Below are 23,537 nucleotides of genomic sequence, written 5' to 3' on the forward strand. Positions count from 1 at the left end.
CTAGTTGGGCAATGAAACGTCTGAAAGAAAACAGCAAAGCTCAGGGAGCACCAAGGACCCCCTCATTTCAACCCTGACCTACAAATGTTCCCCTTTATTGAGAAATACAATTCCCAGAATTGCCACCCAGCATGGCCAAAGGTGAGGATCGTGCTGGGGGCTAAGAACTGGGGACCCTCCCTCCATCTATAATTGTTGTGAAGAATGGCCACATCTCAGGGGTGAAATGCTCCCAGTTCGGACCGGATCACCCGATCCGGTAGCGATGGAGGCGGGTGGTTCGGAGAACCGGTAGCAAAAATCCCTGCCCCCCCTCCATGCCCAGCTGAGCCGCGCGATCATCAGAGGCTTTTTTTCTTTTAAATGCCTCTGAGCCTCTGATGATCAGGCAACTCAGCTTGGATCGTCAGAGGCATTTAAAAGAAAAAAAAGCCTCTGCCGATCAGGCAACTCAGCTGGGATTGTCAGAGCCTTTTGAAAGCATTTTTTTACAACCTCTTCGCCGAAGAGGTTGTAGAAAAAATGGTTTTAAAAGTTTTTTTAAAAAAAAGCCACGCCCACCCTGTTACATTCCCCCCCAAGCCACGCCCACAGAACAAATTTTAGATTTCAGCACTGCCGCATCTCCATGGTTTCCATCAGCATCTCCAATTGTGATGGTGCTAGCAGACAGCACAAAATGGTTATACAGAATCAAGATCATTGCTTATATCTGGAAATATACATGTTTTGTCCTTGCTAAGAGTGAAAGCATTGTATTTATAAAGTAATCCATAATATGGGACTTTTAAAAAGAAATTATGGATCACTTACTAGAATTAAATCCAAATTATAGAAGCCTCTGTAGGAAGTGACAAGGCTGAGCCCGAAGGAGGGCAGTGGTGGGATTCAAGTAATTTAACAATCGGTTCTCTGCCCTAATTATTTCTTCCAACAACCAGTTTGCCAAACTGCTCAGAAAGTTAACAACTGGTTCTCCCGAAGTGGTGCGAACTGGCTGAATCCAATCACTGAATTCCATTGACTCTTATCTACTACTAATTTCCTTTGGCCGTTAGTAGTTCAGATTTCTTGTAGAGAGCTGAAGCTTGCAATAAACCCTTATATTGATTTAAATTACCTAGATTTCCTGATTTCCTCGGCTCTTGGCAGCCTCAGTGGGTCTGCACTGGGGGACGGCACAAATTCCTTGTATTAGGTGAGTCTGTTTGGTTTTAGGAGAAATGACTGGCGGGATGCTGGACTTAAGATTGCCAACAAGACCCCAGAGAACATTTTATACCTGCATGTTTAAGAGTTTCCTATCCTCTTGTACGGGGAAATCCAAATTGAACATATTTATGTAAAGAGCAGAAGGTGAACTGAGGACGCTGAATTATGGAAAAGAGGTTGGAAGCTTGAAAAATTGCCAAGTAATTGTCACTTACATGCACTATGGAGACACACGGGCCCAGATATGAAATTACTGTTGGTTTAGAATGTGCTGAACAATTCTAGCAGAAAACATTTGGAAGAAAAGGGCAGCATCCTATATTCATTAAAGCAAAATATTGTATTTACTATCATTCTTAAGGGTTCGCTAAAACAAAAACTCCATACATGCTAATTTTCTTCAGCTTCAAAGTGTTGGCCAAAAGGTCTGCCAAACACCAGAGATGGAAGGATTTCTTGTGCATTTTTTTTTTATAACCCCGCTGGTTCCAATTCCATCTAATTTGACACAACCTTGCTGAGATTACCTTCCTTACAGTTTCAGAAAACGGTTGGGAAGACTTACTGGGCGTGCCTTTTTTCATCGTCTCGAGCCAAAGTTGCTACATAACCCACGAGGTAGGCTTGGAGTTCTTCAAACGTTCCAACTGTTTGGTTAAAAGTTCTGCAAACACAACAGAAGTAAGTCAAAACATTAGCCTTTTGCTAGGAAAAAAAAAATACGGCAGCAGCCTCCTATGGAGATACAAAGACTTTAGAGGATAATTAGAACTGCAGAAAAAACAATGGCTACCAATCTGCCTTCCACAGAGGACCTGTATACTGCACGAGTCAAAAAGAGGGCTGTGAAAATATTTATAGACCCCTCGCATCCTGGACATCAATTGTTTCAACTCCTACCCTCAAAATGACGCTATAGGGCACTGCACACCAGAACAACTAGACACAAGGACGTTTTTCCCCCCAAATGCCATTACTCTGCTTAACAATTAATTCCCTCAACACTGTCAAACTATTCACTAAGTCTGCATTACTATTAATCTTCTCATCATTCCTATCACTCATCTCCTCCCACTTATGACTGCATGACTGTAACCTTGTTGCTGGTATCCTTATGATTTATATCGATTGTTTCCTAGTATGATTCGATTGCTTATTTGTACCGTATGACTATCATTAAGTGTTGTACCTTATGATTCTTGACGAATGTATCTTTTCTTTTATGTACACCGAAAGCGTATGCCCCAAAGACAAATTCCTTGTGTGTCCAATCACACTTGGCCAATAAAGAATTCTATTCTATTCTATTCTATTCTATTCTATTCTATTCTATTCTATTCTATTCTATTCTATTCTATTCTATTCTATTCTATTCTATTCTATTCTATTCTATTCTATTCTATTCTATTCTTCTATTTTCCATAAACTGTAGTCAGCCCAAAGGTGTTTTTCAAAAGGCAACTGGACTTTCTGGGTTTTTTTCCCTTGAAAACATTTCACTTCTCATCCAAGAAGCTTCTTCAGTTCTGGGAAAAAAAAACCAAGAAAGTCCAGTTGCCTTTAGAAAAGCATCTTTAGGACATCCATGACCTGGATGATTGAGAATCTCCACAGACATATAGCCGGCCCAGCCATTGGGAAGTCAGCCTGTCGGTGATAGGGGGCTGGTGAAGGCTGATTTATATTATACTTGCTAGTAGATTTTTCCCAGTTAAATACAGAAGTAGGGGTGGTATAACCTGTGGCCTTCCAGATGTTAAATGTGCTAGCTAGCCTGGTAACTGTTGAAGGGAGCTGGAAAACAGTCCACCAACATCTGAAAAGACCTAATCATCTGCTTTTACACAGGTGATACTTATATTTTCATTTTAGATAGCCATGTCTTGGGATCCCTGGTGGTGCAGTGGTTAGAATGTAGTATTGCAGGCAAACTCTGCCCACAGCCTAGAGTTCGATCCTGACGGGTTCAAGGTTGTCTCAGCCTTCTCTCCTTCTGAGGTCGGTAAAGTGAGGACCCAGATTCTTGGGGGCAATGTGCAAATAATGTTTCAACATTGTAAACTACCCAGAGCGCGCTGTAAAGCATTATGGGGTGGTATATTAAGTCTCAATGCTATTGCTATTTTCTTTTTGTACCCAACTTGTCCCTTTTTTATAACATACTACCTAAGGTCTTCCATAAGAGCCTTGGTAGTACAGTGGTCTAAGGCACCCTGTTATTAAGACCAGCTGCCTGCAATTACTGTAGGTTCGAATCTCGCCAAGGCTCAAGGTTGACTCAGCCTTCCATCCTTTCTAAGGTAGGTAAATTGAGGACCCAGTTGTGGGGGCAATAAGCTGACTTTGTATAAATATAAAAAAGAATGAAGGCTATTGTTTAGCGCATTGTAAGCCACCCTGAGTCTCCGGAGAAGGGCGGCATATAAATCTAAATAAAAATTTTAAAAAAAATTGATATTCCACAAATATGGCGGACTGCAAGATCCAGAATTCCCAACCAATAAGGCAAAAGGTAATCTAGCACATATCACAGAGGCAGGGTGGATCTGATTTAAATCAAGTCGATTTAAATCGTAATTTTTAAAGAGCCGCTCGCAGTGGCTCCTCCTCTGACCAGCTATTGACTCACCAATAGTCCCAATATTGCAGAATCTACAGCCTCATGCTACATAACTAAGCTCCATTTCATGCTGAATAAACTAAATTATTAATGTATCTTAAATAGAAAACTATTTCGATAGATTTTTTATTCCAAAACCATTTTATTAAAATAAATTTGATAAAAATTAAAAAAAAATCTGATTTAAATAAAAAAAATCCTTTTTTAAAAAAAAATCATCAGTTTTTTTTATCCACCCTGCACAAAGGGTAAAGCTGGGTTAATGCTTTAACCAAGACATGGTTTGTGTTAACTATGTTTAGTTGACTAAGGCCCAAAAGCTGTTCAGCGACACAGTCAGTCAAAGCCAAACAAACTTAGCATGATTTGTGAACCCAGCCACAATTATAACAACAATCATAGTGTAACAGTAGCATCAGCAGCTGCTACTGTACAGTGCAATGAATAAATAGAACAATATTTTTAAGGTCTGGCCTTTTTGATGCCATGATTAAAAAGAAAATCACCCACAGCAGTCACTGCACATGGCTGCAATAAAACTAATTCTCCGAACAATCCAACTACACCTTTCAAAGGTGAGGAACATTGCAGGCAATTATCAGTCTATGACAGACCCAATCAACTTGGGATCTACAAAACTGAACTCAGATCTACAGCTGTATAAAGAACTTGATAATCTGTTAAACTACTGAAGTTCGCAGATGACACAACAGTGATCGGTCTCATTCGAGACAATGATGAATCCGCATACAGACGGGAGTTTGAACAATTAGCCTCGTGGTGCGACCAGAACAATCTGGAACTGAACACACTCAAAACCGTAGAAATGGTGGTGGGACTTTAGGAGAAACCCTCCCATACTTCCACCTCTCACAATACTAGACAACACAGCATCAACAGTAGAGACCTTCAAATTTCTAGGTTCTACCATATCTCATGACTTAAAATAGACACCCAACATCAAAAATGTTATTAAAAAAGCACACCAAAGAATGTTCTTTCTGTGCCAATTTAGAAAGCTCAAACTGCCCAAGGAGCTGCTGATCCAGTTCTACGGAGGAATTATTGAGTCTGTCATCTGCACCTCTATAACTGTCTGGTTTGGTTCTGCCACCCAACAAGAGAGACACAAACTTCAGAGGATAGTAAGAACTGCAGAAAAACCAATTGCTACCAACCTGCCTTCCATTGAGGACCTGTATACACCACGAGTCAAAAAGAGGGCTGAGAAAATATCTCAGCATCCTGGACGTAAACTGTTTCGACTCCTACCCTCAAAATGACACTATAGAGCACTGCACATCAGAACAACTAGACACAAGAACAGTTTTTTCCCGAATGCCATCACTCTGCTAAACAAATAATTCCCTCAACACTGTCAAACTAGTTACTAAGTCTGCATTACTATTAATCTTCTCATTGTTCCTATCATCCATCCCACTTATGACTGTATGACTGTAACCTTGTTGCTGGTATCCTTAAGATTTATATTGACTGTTTCCCTATGACTATCATTAAAGGTTGTATCTTATGATTTTTGGCAAATGTATCTTTTCTTTTATGTACACTGAGACGGTATGCACCAAGACAAATTCCTTGTGTGTCCAATCACACTTGGCCAATAAAGAATTCTATTCTATTCTATCTATTCTTTAAAAATTATTATTTTCTCTTTGCCTAGACTGCAAAAAAATCAAAGGCGCTTGAGAAAGACTAAATGAGCCACATTAAAGTTATTTTAGATAGTTTTTTTTTTCAGTTGCACTTAAGATTCCCCGGAAGATATATAATCAACAGTAACATTACATTTAAAAACCATATAAATGTTAACAAAGATCAAAGAACAGAAAGTGCGGCCATGGTAAAATCAATACTGTCCAATTAAGTACCAAAATACCATTCGACTCAAAACAGAGGTAACCCTCTGCTGAAATGCTTGAGTAATGTTTTAAAATACTGTATTGCTTAGCATGGGTTACAATTCATTTTTTAATTCACACTGTTTTTCATTTTCATCCTGTTAATATGGCTTGAGGCTCACTGGAGTATAACTTAGATATTTATACAGTTCCTGTTATTACAGTCTACTCCATATATTTGAAGGAATAAATTCCTGCCTTTATAAATATACAAAGCAGCTAACTGCTCTTCAAGGTCTCACTGTATGCAGGAGTCACTGTATTAAAAAGTCAATTAAAATTTGAAAATTAGAGACGGTTGGCTGCCTCAGGAATTCTCATAAAAAGGCCATATTTCCCCATCCCTTATCTAGTTGAACAGGGATGCAGTAAACAAGAACTGTTCCATTCCTATTAAAGTACCTTTGAGACAGCTATGACCTGAATGACTGAGAATCTCCACAGTCATTCCTATTGTAGCAACTGTTTTCCAAAATAACTACCATATTTTTCGGAGTATAAGATACACCTTTTTCTCTCCTAAAAGGGGGTGAAAATTTGGGTACGTCTTATACACCAAGTGTAGCCCCGCCCACCCATTGGCCCCCACCCTTTGGCCGCTGCCTCCCAGCAGTTTACCTCCTTGCAGCAAACTGCAAGAAGAAACAGCTCCTTTCTGCTTCAGCACAGCCTAACTAACACAAGTTGATTGGATCGGCCTCCCGACTTTCAGCTGTTTTGCTCTCAGCTGTTTTGCTGTGGGCCTCTGCTGCTTGCTGCAAGGAAGTAAATTGCTGGGAGCTGATTTTTTTTTTCTTGTGCTAATCAATATGCTGAAAACGAAAATGAAAGTAAAGCAGGCTGTTTGCTGTTTGCTGCAAGGAGACAAAATTGCTGGGAGGCAGAGGCAGATTTCTTTTTATTGTTTTCCACACCAAAAAAGGTAGGTGCATCTTATAGTCCGGTGCATCTTATACTCTGAAAAATATGGTACATCTGTTTTTTCCTTTATTTCTCCTTTTTTTGTGCCTTCAAGTCTTGGTGACTGCCAGGAAAAGTCCCAGCAATTTTCTTGGCAAGGTTTCCAAAAGTGGCTTGCCATTGCATTCTTTCCTGTCTTTCTTGGGCAGTGTTGGTGAACCTTTTTAGCACCGAGTGCCGAAATGGGAGTGCGTGCGCGGGGGAGCACCGGAAATTAGAAGAGCAGCTCCCTGGCATGCACGCATGGGAGCGCCGGAAACCAGAAGTGCAATTCCCTGGCGTGCAGGCATGCACCAGGAAGATGAGCTTCCGGTTTCAAAAATGCGCATGTGCACCCGTCACTTGGTCTTCCGGTTTCTGGGCATGAAGACCAGCTGGCCAGCGCACATGTGCACACTGGAAACCGCAAACTCAGCTTCCCGGCACGTGCATGCATGCCAGGGAGCTGCTCTTCCAGTTTCTGGTGCTCCCACATGTGCGAAGATCAACTGGCTGGCGTGAACCTGGAAGAGCAATGGGCGACGGCTTCTTTTTTTAAAAACTTCCGGCATGTGTGGCATAGGTTCGCCATCACTGTTCTAGAGTGACTCACCAGAAGCCAAAGAGCTGGTTTTATGCTTAAGGCAGGATTAGAACTCACAGTCTCCTGGCTTTATCCTGGTACCTTAGCCACTGCACCAAACTGCCTTTCTTTCCCCTTTTTTGCTTTACTTGAAATATTTCAGTGTTCACAACTTTGGAGATTTTCTTTAGTCACTAATGAAGCAACCAAAGCATGCCACTCTGCAGTAATTAAAATCTTTGATGATTCAAATGGGGAACTGAATGTTCTTAGTTGTTGTTTTTTTAAAATCCTATGAAGTATCCCCACAGTATATCTATGGGGTTAGAAGAGATATCATCATCAATCATCAGCTTAATTACATTCCCCCCCCGCCCCCACTTCCTAACACAAGCATATCTTGGCAACAAAAAACTTGCTTTTTTGCAGCTTCAGGACAAGACATAAAGTACTGTAAACACAAACAACTTCGGGATCTTGCGACATCATGTTGCAATGCAGGCCAGAGTGGTGGTTCCATGATGTATTGACAGGTCTCTGAGCTTGGTTGGGGCTTTTTGGCTGACGTTTCATTACCCAAACGAGGTAATCTAGGACTAGCACTGATGATGTTACCTAGTTTGGTGATAAAATGTCTGCAAGAAATCAACCAAGCTCAGAGAGCACCAAAGAGTCCTCATTTCAACTCTGAGCTACAAATATTCTCCTTTATTGGTAGCGGTAGCAATAGCACTTAGATTTATATACCGCTTCATGTGCGTGCCTTCTGCGCATGTGCCTGGCTTCAAAACTGTGCCTAAACAGAACAGCATAGAGCCGGGGCGGGGAGGCGGGACCACTCACGATCTCCGCTACCGGTTCGCCTGAACCAGTACGAACCGGCTGAATACCACCTCTGCATAGGAGGCTGAGTCAACCTTGAGCCCGTCAGGATCAAACTTCTGGCTGTGGGCAGAGTTAGCCTACAATACTGCATTCTGTATTATTGGGTTATTGGGTAAACCTGATCTATTGGGTTTTTTCCCCCTTTCTCTTCAAAGATCATTCGCTTGGCTGTTTTGCTACCCTCCCCCTAATGTCCACGTCCTCCAAATTTAGGCTGGGAAAAAGAAGAGAAGACAACTCAGAACAATTGCATTCTTGATGTATCGGTGAATAGGAAAAGCTCAGGGGTGGGTTTCTACTTACTTTTACTACTGGTTCGGAATGGGATTGCATGCACAGATCACCGATGACGACATCCAGGACGGTGGGCGGGGCCTCCCACCGGTTTTACTACCGGTTCTTGCGAACCGGGGGCAACCCACCCACTGGAAAAGCTGCTGGAAAGAAGACGGTGCTACAGGAAGGGAATACTTACTCTCTGTCAATAACAAGGCACTCCACGTCATTTTCATCTGCAATTATATTAGCAGACCTGACATCATCACTGTAAACAGAAATATATCCGTTGATTTTAGGTAGATAAGAAGAGTAAGTCACAGACCAGATGGCAACTTAGATTTACGCTATAATCCTGTACAGGTAAGTCCTGGACTTACGACCATAATTGAGCCCAAAACTTCCACTGCTAAGCAAGACAGTTGTTAAGTGCGTTTCACTCCATTTTACGACCGTTCTTGCTACAGTTGTTAAGTGAATCGTTGCAATTATTAAGTTAGTACTGTGCCTATTAAGTGAATCTGGCTTCCCCAATGATTTGGCTTATCAGAAGGTCTCAAAAGGGGAATGCATGACCCCGGGACACAGCAATTATCATGTTGCACGGTTGCCAAGCGTTCAAATTTTGATTGCATGAACACATGGGGATGCTGCAACGGTCATTAGTGTGAAAAACGGTCAGAAATTGCATATTTAAGCGCTGTTGTAGCTTCAGTTGCAAAACTGTTGTAAGTTGAACACTATCTGATTACACTTATTAACAGTCTGTTTCCGTGGTGAAATGCAAAATTTGTTACTACCAGTTCTGTGGGCGTGGCTTGGTGGTGGGGGGGTAAGGTGACTGGGTGGGCATGGCCATTTTTTTTTTTTTTTTACTTTTAAAACCATTTTTTTCTACAACCTTTTAGGCTGAAGAGGTTGTTAAAAAATGGTTTTAAAAGCCTCTGACGATCCCAGCTGAGCCGTGTGATCATCAGAGGCTTTTTTTTTTTTTACCTTTAAAAGCATTTTTTTGGCCGAAGAGGTTGTAGAAAGAAAGCTTTTAAAAATTAAAAAAAAAAAACCTCTGATGATTGCGCGGCTCAGCTGGGCATGGGAAGGGGGGCAGGGATTTTTGCTACCGGTTCTCCGAACCACCCGCTGCCATCGCTACCGGATCGGGCGATCTGGTCCAAACCGGGAGCATTTCATCCCTGGTCTGTTTCCCTTGAGCACAAAACTTACTTCTAAAACTATGCCTGTAGGTTTATTACAAGGAACTAGATACTCAAATGCCTGTGCATAACCTTGGTTTTCTATTGTATCTTTAAAAATCTGCTGTATCTTTGCAAATCTCTTTAACAATGATTTTCGGATGAAGTAGGCAAGCTAATTTGTTACCTAAGTAGGCATTATCTATTTGTCCAAATGCCACTTCAAAGTTTAAATCCTCCCATTATTACTATCCCTGCTGTTTCCTCTGTTCAAAGGGACTGTTGACACCTAACAACCAATTCATCATCTCGGCAGGTTCTCTGCATCTGTGCTGCTAAATGTTCCTCATACGGATAATTTTAACACAAGCTTGTGATGCTTTTTTTAAAAATTTCACTTCACTGTTGATTCTTCCTCTATACTAAAGCAGTGTTTCTCAAATAAAATAATATATTTTTTTTTTGGACTCAGCATTGTCCTGAATGCATTCGTGCAGCGGTGAAATGGATTTAGTGAGATTTTTTTTTTTGTTGGTTTAGAGTAACGCTTCTCAAACTTTTTTTTTTTTTTTTTTTTAAAGGCAGTGTTTAGGTTGCTGGGCTAGAAGACGGTAAGTTCTAGTTCTGCTCTAGGTATGAAAGGCAGCTGAGTAACTTTAGGCCAATCACCAGGAGAGGGTGAGTTCTAGTCCTGCCTTAGGCATGAAAGTCAGCTGAGTGACTTTGTGTTCTGCCCCTGCTCTGGATTTCTGAGAATACTGACACACACCAACGGTCCTTATCAAATTTATTAAGTAGGAAGAATAAACAAGACCAGCAAAGCCCAGAAAACAAGATATGATAAACCAAAATACTCTGATAATAAATATGAGTTGTTTCCAGCAAGAAAGCACTAGCTGAGTGCGACTTAAATAGGCTAAGGGAGTGGCCTATTATCCAGCTGAGTGACTCTGGGCCAATCACCAGGAGACTGTGAGTTCTAGTCCTACCTTAGACCTGAAAGCCAGCTGAGTGACTTTGAGCCAATCACTGGGAGATGGTGAGTTCTAGTCCTGCCTTAGACCTGAAAGCCAGCTGAGTGACTTTGAGCCAATCACTGGGAGATGGTGAGTTCTAGTCCTGCCTTAGACCTGAAAGCCAGCTGAGTGACTTTGAGCCAATCACTGGGAGATGGTGAGTTCTAGTCCTGCCTTAGACCTGAAAGCCAGCTGAGTGACTTTGAGCCAATCACTGGGAGATGGTGAGTTCTAGTCCTGCCTTAGACCTGAAAGCCAGCTGAGTGACTTTGAGACAATCACGGGGAGATGGTGAGTTCTAGTCCTGCCTTAGACCTGAAAGCCAGCTGAGTGACTTTGAGACAATCACTGGGAGATGGTGAGTTCTAGTCCTGCCTTAGACCTGAAAGCCAGCTGAGTGACTTTGAGACAATCACTGGGAGATGGTGAGTTCTAGTCCTGCCTTAGACCTGAAAGCCAGCTGAGTGACTTTGAGCCAATCACTGAGAGACGGTGAGTTCTAGTCCTACCTTAGACCTGAAAACCAGCTGAGTGACTTTGAGCCAATCACTGGGAGACGGTGAGTTCTAGTCCTGCCTTAGACCTGAAAGCCAGCTGAGTGACTTTGAGCCAATCACTGGGAGATGGTGAGTTCTAGTCCTGCCTTAGACCTGAAAACCAGCTGAGTGACTTTGAGCCAATCAGTGGGAGATGGTGAGTTCTAGTCCTACCTTAGGCATGAAAGTCAGCTGGGTGACTTTGAGACAATCACCATGAATTCTAGTCCCGTCTTAGATATGAAAATCATCTGAATGACTCTGTGCCAATCACCAGGAGACAGTGAATTCCACCTTAGACAAGAAAGCCACGGGGATGAATATGGGGCCGTCGTGATGGCCCCATATTCAATTCATCTCACCCAGTGGTGGGATTCAATTTTTTTTACTACCGGTTCTGTGGGCGTGGCTTGGTGGGCATGGTAGGGGTAGGATACTGTAAAATCTCCATTCCCTCCCCACTCCAGGGGAAAGTTACTGCAAAATCCCCTTTTCCTCCCGGGACTTGGGGGGCAGAGAATAGATGGGGGCGTGGGCAGTCAGAGGTGGTATTTACCAGTTCTCTGAACTACTCAAAATTTTCGCTACCAGTTCTCCAGAACAGGTCAGAACCTGCTGAATACCACCTCTGATCTCTCCAGGTTGTTGTTGTGAGAAAATAGGGGGAGGAAGGAATATTATGTATGCTTGCTACCTTGAGTTACTTATACACTAAATGAATAAAGGCAAGAGAAAAAAATCAAATCATTAAATCAACAAAAAATCTCAAAAATCATTTCACTGCTGCATGTACTGTAGGCACACTAGACTATGGTTGGTTAGTAAGTCAAGAATTGGCTTGTGCCCATGTATGAGAGCAACTCCTCGGAAAAATCCATCAACTGCAATGACCAGACGCAGAAAAGTCAGCATACAGTAACCAAAATAGACAATTTGGATGGAAGTGATCATGGGGGGAAATGATAGAATGGATGCTCACCAGGGTGAAATCCTACTGGTATGGACCGGTTCGGACGAACCGCTAGGGATTATGGGCATCAGTTCGCCAAACTGGTAGTAATTACCCCTCCTTGGCCCCACCCACGCCCAGCCAGTTGCCGCTCACTTCTTCCGGCTGCTCGATATTCCACAGAATTCAATGTTAAATGCAGCAGAGAGAATGCTAACTTTTCTTCCTCCATTCAGAATGGAGCTGCTGCAGCCTGTCCCTTTAAGGTACCTTTAAAAAAATTCCCCCACCCGTTCTGTGGGCGTGGCTTGTTGGGAGGTCATGTGACTTTGTGGGCTGCTGCTCCCTTTATGGTTCCCACCTGCCCCCCCCAGGAGGGAGGGGGCCAGGAGGGAACCATAAAGGGAGCAGCAGCTCCGTTGTGAATGGAGGGAGAAAAGTTAGCATTCTCTCTGCCACAGAATTCACTGTTAAATGCAGCAGAGAGAATGCTAACTTTCCTCCCTCCATTCACAACGGAGCTGCTGTAGCCTGTCCCTTTTAAGGTACCGGTAGTCCCTAGGAGGGAGGGGGACAGAGGGGAGCAGCTGGAATGGAGCCATTTTCGTGAAAGGCAGGAAAATGGGGAAGGGGATTTTCCTGCCTGTCGTCCATTCCTCAATGTCAGCACAGACTGAGGGAAGGATGGTAGGCAGGAATATTCCCCTTCCCATTTTCCTGCCATTCGCGACAAGGAGTGGCTGGGAGGGGAGGGACCGGTGAGGAGCCCCTCGATGTGAGTGATGTTGAGTTGGCCACGCCCATCCAGTCACATGACCTCCCAACAAGCCACGCCCACAGAACCGGTAGGGGAAATTTTTTATCACTCTTTCAATCATCTATGAATTATAATACTACCGTAGTTAATTCAGGGGTATCCAACCTTGGCAATTTTAAGACTTGTGGACTTCAATTCCCAGAATGCCCCAGCCAGCCATGCTGGGCATTCTGGGAGTTGAAGTCCACACATCTTCAAGTGCTCAAGGTTGAGAAACATTGAGTTAATTTCTTTTTTCTTTTTTAAAAAAGAAATTATTTCAGTGTTTCTCAACTTTGGGCGCTTATGTCCTTATCTTGTCTTCTCACCCCTGTTCCATTTTGAGCTCCTCAAATTTTTAAATAACAATGGAAGTGAATGTGAATGCTTCCAAGTGAGAAATAATTTTAAACAAACCTGATCAAGGCTTTTTCTCCGAAATAATCTCCTTTCTGCAGCGTTTTAATCAACTGAGGCTGGGTTTGCCCTTCTGGGGTCTGGGTAACCTTAACCTAGGAAATGAAGACCCATTAATTACTTGTCAAAAATAAATACAATATACTTAATAGACATACTTCATCCTTAACATTCATCATAATGATCCATTAAGATCAATGACCTTTATCAAAATGGTCCATCTAGAAAGCCGGTTTGGTCTAGTAGTAAAATCACAGGGTTAGAAAGCAAGAGACCATGAGTTCAGAAGTTGTACTTTAGCCAAGGGATGTGGTGGCTCAGTGGCTAATACATTGAGCTTGTTGATCGAAAGGTCGGTAGTTCAGCGGTTCGAATCCCCAGTGCCGCGTAACGGGGTGAGCTCCCGTTACTTGTCCCAGCTTCTGCCAGCCTAGCAGTTCAAAAGCATGTAAAAAATGCAAGTAGAAAAATAGGGACCACCTTTGGTGGGAAGGTAACAGCGTTCCGTGCGCCTTTGGTGTTTAGTCATGCTGGCCACATGACCATGGAGACGTCTTCAGACAGTGCTGGCTCTTCGGCTTTGAAACGGAGATGAGCACTGCCCCCTAGAGTCAGGAACGACTAGCACATATTATGCGAGGGGAACCTTTACCTTTATCTTTAGCCATGAAAACCAACTGGGTGACTTTGGGCCTGTCACTCTCTGTCAGCCCAACCAGCCTCACAGGTTTGTGAGGAAAATAAGGAGGCAAAAAGCGAGATATGTTAGCCGCCTTGAGTTATTTGTAAAAATGATAAAGATGAGAAATAAATAAATTAAAAAATAAAAATAAAGTGATCGAGCCAGAAAATTGTGTATTTTTTATCATGGCGAGTTCCAACGGGATTTTACAACTCAGGGCTGGACTTTGGGAAAGCAGAGACAAGGATCTGAATCACAGACTTTTAAATATTGGCTACAACTGAACGTAAGAATCCCTTGTGGTTGTCCCTTCTTAGTGATAGGCTGCGATCAATTCTCTTAAAGTCTCTTGGTTGAGGCAAGGCATTCTTTCTGGGACATTTTTGGCACCAGAGTCAGAGAGTGCCAGAGCTAATATCAAACAAAGAATGAGGGATAACAATTGGATGTGGCATGGGTTTCCAAGCTAGTATAATTTGAAATGAATCAATTGTTCTCTGAAGCTCGCAGATTATTGAGTTAATATCAGTTCCAATTATAGAAAACCTTCGTGATGGACAGGTTTTTTGCAAAAACACCGAAAGAGATTTTGTCCTTGTAGCTCTCTAGATTGAACCAACAAAACAGGTCCATCCTAAGCTGTTTTGTTTCGTAATGATATTTGGCACTTTCACATTGCTTTGCTTCCAAAGTCACCCTAATGTTATCAAAAGGTGTCACAAAGCATTTTTTTGCTTAGAGATCAGACCAGACTGAGAGACATAAACAGTATAAAGGTAGCCAAACGTTGTACTTATCTGCCCAGTGGATGGCACTTATTATATACCGCTTCGCAGTGCTTTACAGCAGCGGTCACCAACTGGTGGTCCGTGAACCACTGGGGGTCCGTGAGAAAAGTTTGGTGGTCTGCAGAAGGCCCCTGGGCTGAATACATGCAATGAACATTTGTGTTGCTGCAGAGGGGAGCAGAGGAGAGCAGAGGGGGAGACTCCCCTTCGGGGTCTTCTTGTTTATTTTATTTATTTTATTTTATTTGTATACTGCCCTTCTCCAGCAGGACTCAGGGCGGTGAACAGCCGAGATAAAACAGAGCATACAAAATTTAAAAAACAATTTAAAAGGTAATTAAATAATTTCGGCCCACAATTTAAAACAACCCAATTAAAACCAATTTCAAATTAAAACTGAAACGGATGGGATCAAGCCAGCCCGGCTAGGTGAAATAAATGAGTTTTCAGGGCCCGCCGAAAAGTCCGGAGGTCTGGTATCGTGCGTATCTCTAGGGGGAGGTCGTTCCAGAGGGCGGGTGCCGCCACAGAGAAGGCTCTCCCCCTGGGGATCGCCAGCCGACATTGTCTGGCAGACAGCACCCTGAGGCGGCCCTCTCTGTGCGACCCACCCGCTTGTGTGGGTCGGAGGGGGGCAGAAATTTTGACTTGGGGTCTGCTTTAGCCTCCTGGTGCGGGGCTTTGGGCGAAGGCTGGAGGGAAGTACTGCTGGTGATGAAGAGCCAGAGGGCCTCGTTCCAGTGGGACTGCATCATGGCCTGGAACTGGCTGACCATCTCAGCCCGCTGAGCCTCCAGGCGCCGGTACCTGACCTTGCACTCCCGCAGGTCTTCCCTCTGCTTGGAAAGCCTATGCTTGTAGTCCTCAGTGAGGTGCTTCTGCTGAGCCTCCTTCTCAGTCAAATCCAATTTGAACTGAGCTGTTTTGCCAACTCTTTCTCGTGGTGGCTGCTTAGCTCCAACAACTGCTTCCTGTTGGGGCCCTAAGAGCCCAGGTCACGAGGTGAGGAGTGGCTGGGTGGGGAGGGGCAAGTAGAGGCCAACGAGACACCCCTCGATGTGAGTGACATCGAGTTGACCACGCCCACCCAGTCACATGACCACCTAGCCATGCCCACCAGCTGGTCATTAGGCAGATCATATTAGTGGTCCGTGGGATTTAAAATTATGAATTTAGTGGTCCCTGAGGTCCAAAAAGTTGGTGACCCCTGTTTTATAGCACTCTCTAAGCTGTTTACAGTGGATATTTTCCCTCAACAATCTGGGTCCTCATTTTACAGACCTTGGAAACAACAGTCAACCACTTAATAGCCAGCCATCAACACCCCAATCAACAACTAAAAAAAACACACACTAAATCAGGCACCACATAAATACTATGTATAGAATAGCCCAAAACACACATTCTGGTGAGAGAGAGAAGTTCCCTGAAGATGGGCTCCAGCACAAGTCCAAAAGCTTGGAAGACTAAACTTTTGACCCAGATTGGATCCTGCAATATTATCTTGGGACACGCATATTTCCCTTCATTCACTAGGCTATCAATTGCAGCTACTTAGATTTCATTGAAATGGAATAAAAAAAAAACCTCCTGATGGTAATGTTTGTACAGTAATGAATTGGTCTATTATGTAGGTTAGGGTTTCTCTAGCTTTGGAGGCGTTTAAAAAGGCCAACAACCACTTTTCATGGATTGTTTAATTGGATTTCCTGAACATCGCAGGGGGTAGACTAGATTCTCAAGATTCCTTTTAACTCTACAATTCTACGACAAATGAACTTCAAAAAGCCCATTTGTCTCCAAATGTGACTGTAGGAGAAATGTATTCAATACATTAGGGAGTCATCTTATTAATTATTAAAATATGTAAATGAGTTTAAAGACTTATTTATCTTTATGGATTGGATACATAAAAATTAGTAGTAGTTGAGGCATGTTTCTAGCTTTTAAGCAAATCTGATATCCACTCTCACTCCCCTACGTTAAAATATCTTACAAATACTAGTGCTACCGTTCCAGCTTGCAACAATCCAGACAATCATTAAATGGCAGCAAAGAGACTTTTCAATAACTTTTTCTTGCCATCAACTCTGGATTTTGGCAGCCCACATATGGTAGCAAATATATAGCTTATTGTCTCGGCTTCCAGATTCTGCAAATATTGTTTAGCAGAAGCCAAGAAGAACAGATCCCTGTAAGCAGCCAGCATAAGTGTTTATTTCTAGAGCTTGCCAACTGGTTACCATCTGTCTCTTTTCGTGCATGATCTATTTGTTCTCCAATAGTTAATGCAGAAATGTTTTTTCATTAAGTCTCCCCCCCAACTGCCCCTGCATAAGAAAAAGGAATTATTTCTTTCTGAGGTTTTTTTGTTTTTTCAAGTGCTGCTTTTGAAAGCTTTGGCTGAAATCCAAAGAACTATTTTAGTCATGTTTAAAGACAGGGAATATCCAATTGAATTTTGACCATCCTCCTTCATCATATTTCTACTGCAGACCTCTTTAAAAAGGTGCTATTGTTTTCTTGGGTGCTGCACAAGTTGTATTATATCACATTTGCTTTTAGCCATCTAACACGTGTTTATCTAACTAGATAAAATATCTTTCTAGGACCCGGTGGCTCAGTGGCTAAGACGCTGAGCTTATTGATCGAAAGGTCGGCAGTTCAGCGGTTCGAATCCCTAGTGCTGCGTAATGGGGTGAGCTCCCGTTACTTCTCCCAGCTTCTGCCAACCTAGCAGTTCGAAAGCACGTAAAAAAAAATGCAAGTAGAAAAATAGGGACCACCTTTGGTGGGAAGGGAACAGCGTTCCATGCGCCTTTGGCGTTTAGTCATGCCGGCCACATGACCACGGAGACGTCTTCAGAGAGCACTGGCTCTTCAGCTTTGAAACAGAGATGAGCACCGCCCCCTAGAGTCAGGAACGACTAGCACATATGTGTGAGGGGAAGCTTTACCTTTACTTCATTTGTCGTCCACCAGTGGCTTTCCTGGCAGAGCACGTGTCATCTGCTGTGGAGCTACCCTACATTTCTATGGGTTGATCAGGCATGTTTTGGACCTAATCTCAGTTTAGATAGGATGATTTGAATAGTATTCTGATGGGTGTGAATCGTGGGCAAATACCAACAGCAGTAGACAAGCAATATTTCAGGCAACTTTTCCATCATGAGTTGATATTGAAAAACCCAAGAATCAACTTTCAAGGGATTTATAAAGTCAATAAAAAAGAACAGAATACAGGATAACAGAGTTGGAAGGGAGCTTGGAGGTCTTGTAATCCAACCCCCTGCTCGAGCAGGAGATCCTATACCATTCCGGACAAATGGCTTTCTCTAAAAAAAACTCCAATGATAGAGCAAGGTTGAACTAGAGTGCTCTCTACGCTTGGTTGTTTGCTTGAAGATGATTAATCATCCAACTAGATAAAGTTCTCAGTGCCCGGGGTGGATTATGGACAACATCTGCAAGCAAACAACCAAGCTCCAAGAGCTCCAAGGACTCCACAATTTATAAAAGACACAACTGATGGTTATAACTGATGGCCCTGCCAGCCCAAGAGCGAATTCTATAACCATTGTAAAAGAAACTCATTCCATTCTCTATAACAATGTTTCTTAAATGCCAACTTTAAGACATGTGAACTTCAACTCCAGTCTGGGAGTTGAATGTCTATGGAGATTGTCAATCATCCAGGTCATAGTTGTTCCAAAGGCAAGTAGACTTTCTCTGAACTGAAGAAGCTTCTTGGATGAGAAGCGAAATGTTTTTAAGGGAAACCCCCCCCCCCAAGAAAGTCCAGTTGCCTTTTTGAAAATTACCTTTTGGGAGTTGAAGTCCACATGTCTGAAGGTTGTCAAGATTGAAAAACACTGCAATATAAAGAATCATCTGTCCTTTCCTTGCAGCTTCTGTTTTGGGGTGTAGTGGAGAGAGGAGTTTTGGGGGAGAATTTAAAGGATGTTGGCCCCTGGAATGTCCCTGAGTGAGGTCACAATGAAAAGCTCTTGTTCAAGCCTTCTCGTCTTCAAACATGAGTGATGACCAGGAAAAAGGCATTGAATTTCCCTTCCCTTAATGGTTCCCTCCATCATTGAATTTCTCTTCCCTTAATGGTCCACTTGATGCTTAATTTAAGTGGGGCTGTGCAAATGTTGAAGGAGTTTTTCACTTTGATGATGCTTTGAGTGATTCATCCCTTTGAAGATGCTCCATGAAGCCACACAGACCTCACTTCCCATCTCAGAATAAAGCAAACATTGCATCTCCTAGAACCATATAATCTCCTTACCATAAGGAGGACACTACAGGATCATGAAGGTGGAAGAGCCATTTATGCTGGCAAGTCTTGCATTAAGACAGCCTTTAGACCCATTGCACCATCTGAATCAGTGGTGGAATTCAATTATTTTTTACTACCAGTTCTGTGGGCGTGGCCTGGTGGGCTTGGTGTGGCTTGGTGGGCATGGCAGGGGAAGGATACTGCAAAATCTCCATTCCCACCCCACTCTGGGGCCAGCCAGAGGTGGTATTTGCCGGTTCTCCGAACTAATCAAAATTTCCGCTACCGGTTCTCCAGAACCTGTCAGAATTCACCCCGATCTGAATTATACAGTAGATACAGATATAGATCATTGAACTATAACTCTTAGCCAGCATTGCCATGTGAGAATAGATTGCGAAGAATTACACTTTAATGAGAGTCAGGGGTTATCTGCTCCTTCCCTTACATCTTGATCCAATCTATGTGCATACCTCTACAATCCATTGTTATTCTTTTCTCTATCATGCACACTTTTCTGAGATATAAATGATTGTGTAAGGGCTCAGCAAGTCAGAAGTAAACAGTATTGTATAATCACTGTTAATTATCCTGTTAGTAGCAACCAGATTGACAATAGCCCAGTGCTAAAAATCAAACACACTCCCCCATCACTTGACATATGCTTATATTATATTTCTACGGAAAAATCTACACATTTAATAAGATGTGTTAAAGGATATTCATAACCAAAAGATTTTTCATGATATGTGTCATTTTAGAAAAGGAAGTTCATCCTTATTAGTAAATATATAAGGAAAAGCATCCTCAGGTGTATAAAATGTCCTAGTCAAATATTTAATAATGTTATATATTTTATGTTTATTATTTATTTCTTTTTATTACTTGCTTTATTGCTTTTTTAATAGGAAAAAAAGTCTTTATATATTTTAATGTCTCTACTGGATTTGTTGGTTATCTTTCATTTTATTGCTTGACTAGTTTAATTGCCTTTTTTTTTTCAATATCAAGTTGCCTCTGTATCAAACGTTCATCATTAGCTTTTTACCTTCTTCTGCATTATATTATACTGCTTTTGGTGGGTTTTTTTTTACATTGGTTATTTTATACTATTGTGTAACTTTATATAACACCTATGAAATCTGAGAAAGAAAGGGGAGAGGAAGGAAGGAAGGAAGGAAGGAAGGAAGGAAGGAAGGAAGGAAGGAAGGAAGGAAGGAAGGAAGGAAGGAGGTGAAGGGGGGATGGGAAGGGATGGGAAGGGAAGGGAAGGGAAAGAAAGGAAAGGAAAGGAAAGGAAAGGAAAGGAAAGGAAAGGAAAGGAAAGGAAAGGAAAAGGAAAGGAAAGGAAAGGAAAGGAAAGGAAGAAAATTTTGTTTTGGCTTGGATTCAAAAGGTACAGTTGGTGGATTTAAAATGGCTAATGTCACATTTCCAGAAAAGAGCTGTCAGAAAAAAAAAAAAAAAAACCAGTTTAAATCTTTTTGCCCAGATTAGTTGCTCCAAACTAAAAAACTAAGGCCAACTCTAGGTCACTGAATTCCTCCCTACAAACAGCTCAAACAAGAATAACTGGAGGGACGTGCATATGAGCAGGCAACTAATTCACATGTCATCTGACAGCTTGTAGAGACCCAGATGATCGCTAGCCAGTTAATTCCTAATGATCTCATTATGTCCTGCATAGCATTTTGCCTTGAAGAGATGGATCAATATCCTATTGGGAGGCTCTCATAGTCTTAATGGAATGTCCTTTATATCTCTCTCAGGAAACAAATGGGTGAAAATGCAGCTTCCCATATTCCTTAACTCTGTGAGATGCAGGAAACACTTGAAAGAACAATCAAAACAGATATGTTCCTATGGATTGGACCTTATAAATATGATCTTGGTAGTTTCTGTCTCTGGCCCTTAAATAAGAGGCTTTCTAAGTGGGAATTTTATATGTATAAGACTGCCATATAGATCAGGGGTCTCCAACCTTGGCAACTTTAAGACTTGTGGACCAGCTTTGCTGGCTGAGGAACTCTGGGAGTTTAAGTTCACAAGTCTTAAAGTTGCCAAGGTTGGAGACCCCTGATATAGACCTCACCAAGTTTGGAAAAACTATACATATAATGCTAATATTGACATACTAACAATACAATTAAGAAAGTCAGAGGTGACAAACATGCTCAAGTTGTAGAGCAGTACAGCTGTCCATCATAAAGCTGAAGAGTTATAAATGCATGACATGACCTCTTCAGGAGGAAGACTTAGGTGTTGGAAATAAAGAGACACAAATTAGTTCATTAGGGCAAATACGCTGGACTTTCAAAGAGGAACTTAACAAAATAAGCCTGAGTAAGCCTAAAATAGAGCCTGAGTGGCACAGCAGACTAATGCTACTGTTAAAGGTAGTATTTAGCTTCCAGCTGCCTGCAATTACTGCGAGTTCAATTCTCACCAGGCTCAAGGTTGACTCAGCCTTCCATCCTTTCTAAGGTAGGTAAAATGAGGACTCGGTTTGTGGGGGCAATAAGCTGACTTTGTATAAAATATGCAAAGTATGAAGGCTATTGCTTAACGCCTTGTAAGCCGCCCTGAGTCTCCGGAGAAGGATGGCATATAAATCAATTTTTTTTTTAAAAAAATTGGAAATAAAGAGACACAAATTAGTTCATAGGGGCAAATACGCTGGACTTTCAAAGGGGAACTTAACAGAATAGCAAAGTAACGGAGTAAAAAAATGCAGCTTCCCATATTGGTTCATTGGCCACATAGAGTTGCACATATATGTTAATATATTTAAATTTAGTAGCTGGAGCAAGTGGGGTTGTGCAGTAGCAGTGAGCCAGACCACGCAATGGTGACTGATTGGTTGAAGGGTGCTGGCTCCTGCATGAGGCAATCTGCGCTGTGATTGGTTGCTGCGGGTGCGGAGGGGGAAGTTCCCTTTTTCCCTGCCTTTTTCTTCTGCGCGCCCTGTGATTTACCTCACGATGCTCCTTTTCGCATGACTCTCTCTTCTTTGCTGCATATACAGATGTAAAATATATAGGTAGTCCTTGGCTAACACCAGTTCATTTCGTGTCTGTGGAGATTCTCAGTCATCTGGATCGTGGTTGTCCCAAAAATGCTTTTTCAAGAGGCAACTGGACTTTTCTGGTTTTTCTTTGAAGACGTTTCGCTTCTCATCCCAGAAGTTTCTTCAGCTCTGACAGGATGGTGAAGAATTCCAGTCAGAGCTAAAGACGCTTCTGGGATGAGAAGCGAAACGTCTTCAAAGAAAAACCAGAAAAATTCAGTTGCTTCTTGAAAAAAACACCCTTGGGACAGTTCATTTAGTGACCATTCAAAGTTACAACGGCCCTGAAAAAAGTGACTTATGACCACTTTTCACACTTAATGACCTTTGCAGCATCTCCAGGATCAATGTGATCAACATTCAAATGTTGATGCAAAGTCGATGGGGAGCCAGATTCACTTAACAACGGTATTACTAACTGATCAACTTGCAGTGATTCGCTTAACCACGGTAGCAAGGAAGGTTGTAAAATGGGGCAAAACTCACTCAACAAATTTCTCCCTTAACAACTGAAATTTTGGGCTCAGCTGTGGTCGTTAAGTCGAGGAAAACCTGTATTTATTTATATAAAGCTACAAGTTTGTGACAGCTTCTCTGATTTCATTTGGACTCCCGCTATGTAATTCCCTGACAATATATTTGCAAGGTAGCTTACCTTTCCCCTGGATATAACAAAGAAGGTACTTCCTTCCTCTCCTTCTCGGATAACATAATCGCCTTTGTCATAGTATTCCTGTGGAACAAAGAAAAGGCAAATAATAATAAGCTGTAACAGTCTACAGGTAGTTCTTGATTTACAACAGTTCAATTAGTGACCATTCGAAGTTACAACAGCCTTGAAAAAAGTGACTGATGATCATTTTTCACACTTATGACCGCTGCAGCATTCCCAGGGTCGTTTGGACACTTGGCAACTGACTCATATTTACGTCGGTTGCCATGTCCTGGGGTCATGTGACCCCCCCTTTCGCGACTCTCTGACAAGCAAAGTCAATGGGGAAGCCAGGTTTTCTTAACAACCATGTTACTAAATTAACAACTGCGGTGATACACTTAATAACTGTGGCAAGAAAGTTCGTAAAACAGGGCAAAACTCACTTAACAAATGCTTCATTTAGCAACAGAAATTTTGGCCTCAGTTGGGGTTGTAAATCAAATTTAGATCTTCCCAAGATACTAACAAAAAAAAAAACATTGGCATTTTCTAGAGAAAATTATTTAAATTCCTACCAAATGTACAGTCAGGACTTAGATATGAATATTGTATTAATCAATTTACTTAAAGTGGATTGAAGTATTGTCCTTCAAGCAAGGGTGATATTAATATTACATAACAACCATTGTATTTGTAGGCTTTCTATATGGGGAGAACAGAAT

General features: G+C 42.1%; 1 protein-coding gene across 1 annotated transcript in view; it reads right to left on the reverse strand.

Annotated features, from left to right (window-relative positions):
• Window positions 1-23,537, reverse strand: part of PRKG2 (protein kinase cGMP-dependent 2) — a 97,792-nt gene that overhangs the window by 26,262 nt on the left and 47,993 nt on the right. The window contains exons 7-10 of the mRNA XM_034431197.3: window positions 22,816-22,893; window positions 13,342-13,436; window positions 8,634-8,702; window positions 1,778-1,876 (exon numbers count right to left, since the gene is read on the reverse strand). Coding sequence (XP_034287088.1) covers window positions 1,778-1,876; window positions 8,634-8,702; window positions 13,342-13,436; window positions 22,816-22,893 — 341 coding nt within the window. The remainder of the gene's footprint in view (window positions 1-1,777; window positions 1,877-8,633; window positions 8,703-13,341; window positions 13,437-22,815; window positions 22,894-23,537) is intronic.

The sequence above is a fragment of the Pantherophis guttatus genome, chromosome 8 (assembly GCF_059756535.1).
Source record: "Pantherophis guttatus breed Tessera chromosome 8, ASM5975653v1, whole genome shotgun sequence".
In the NCBI taxonomy this organism is placed as follows: domain Eukaryota; kingdom Metazoa; phylum Chordata; class Lepidosauria; order Squamata; family Colubridae; genus Pantherophis; species Pantherophis guttatus.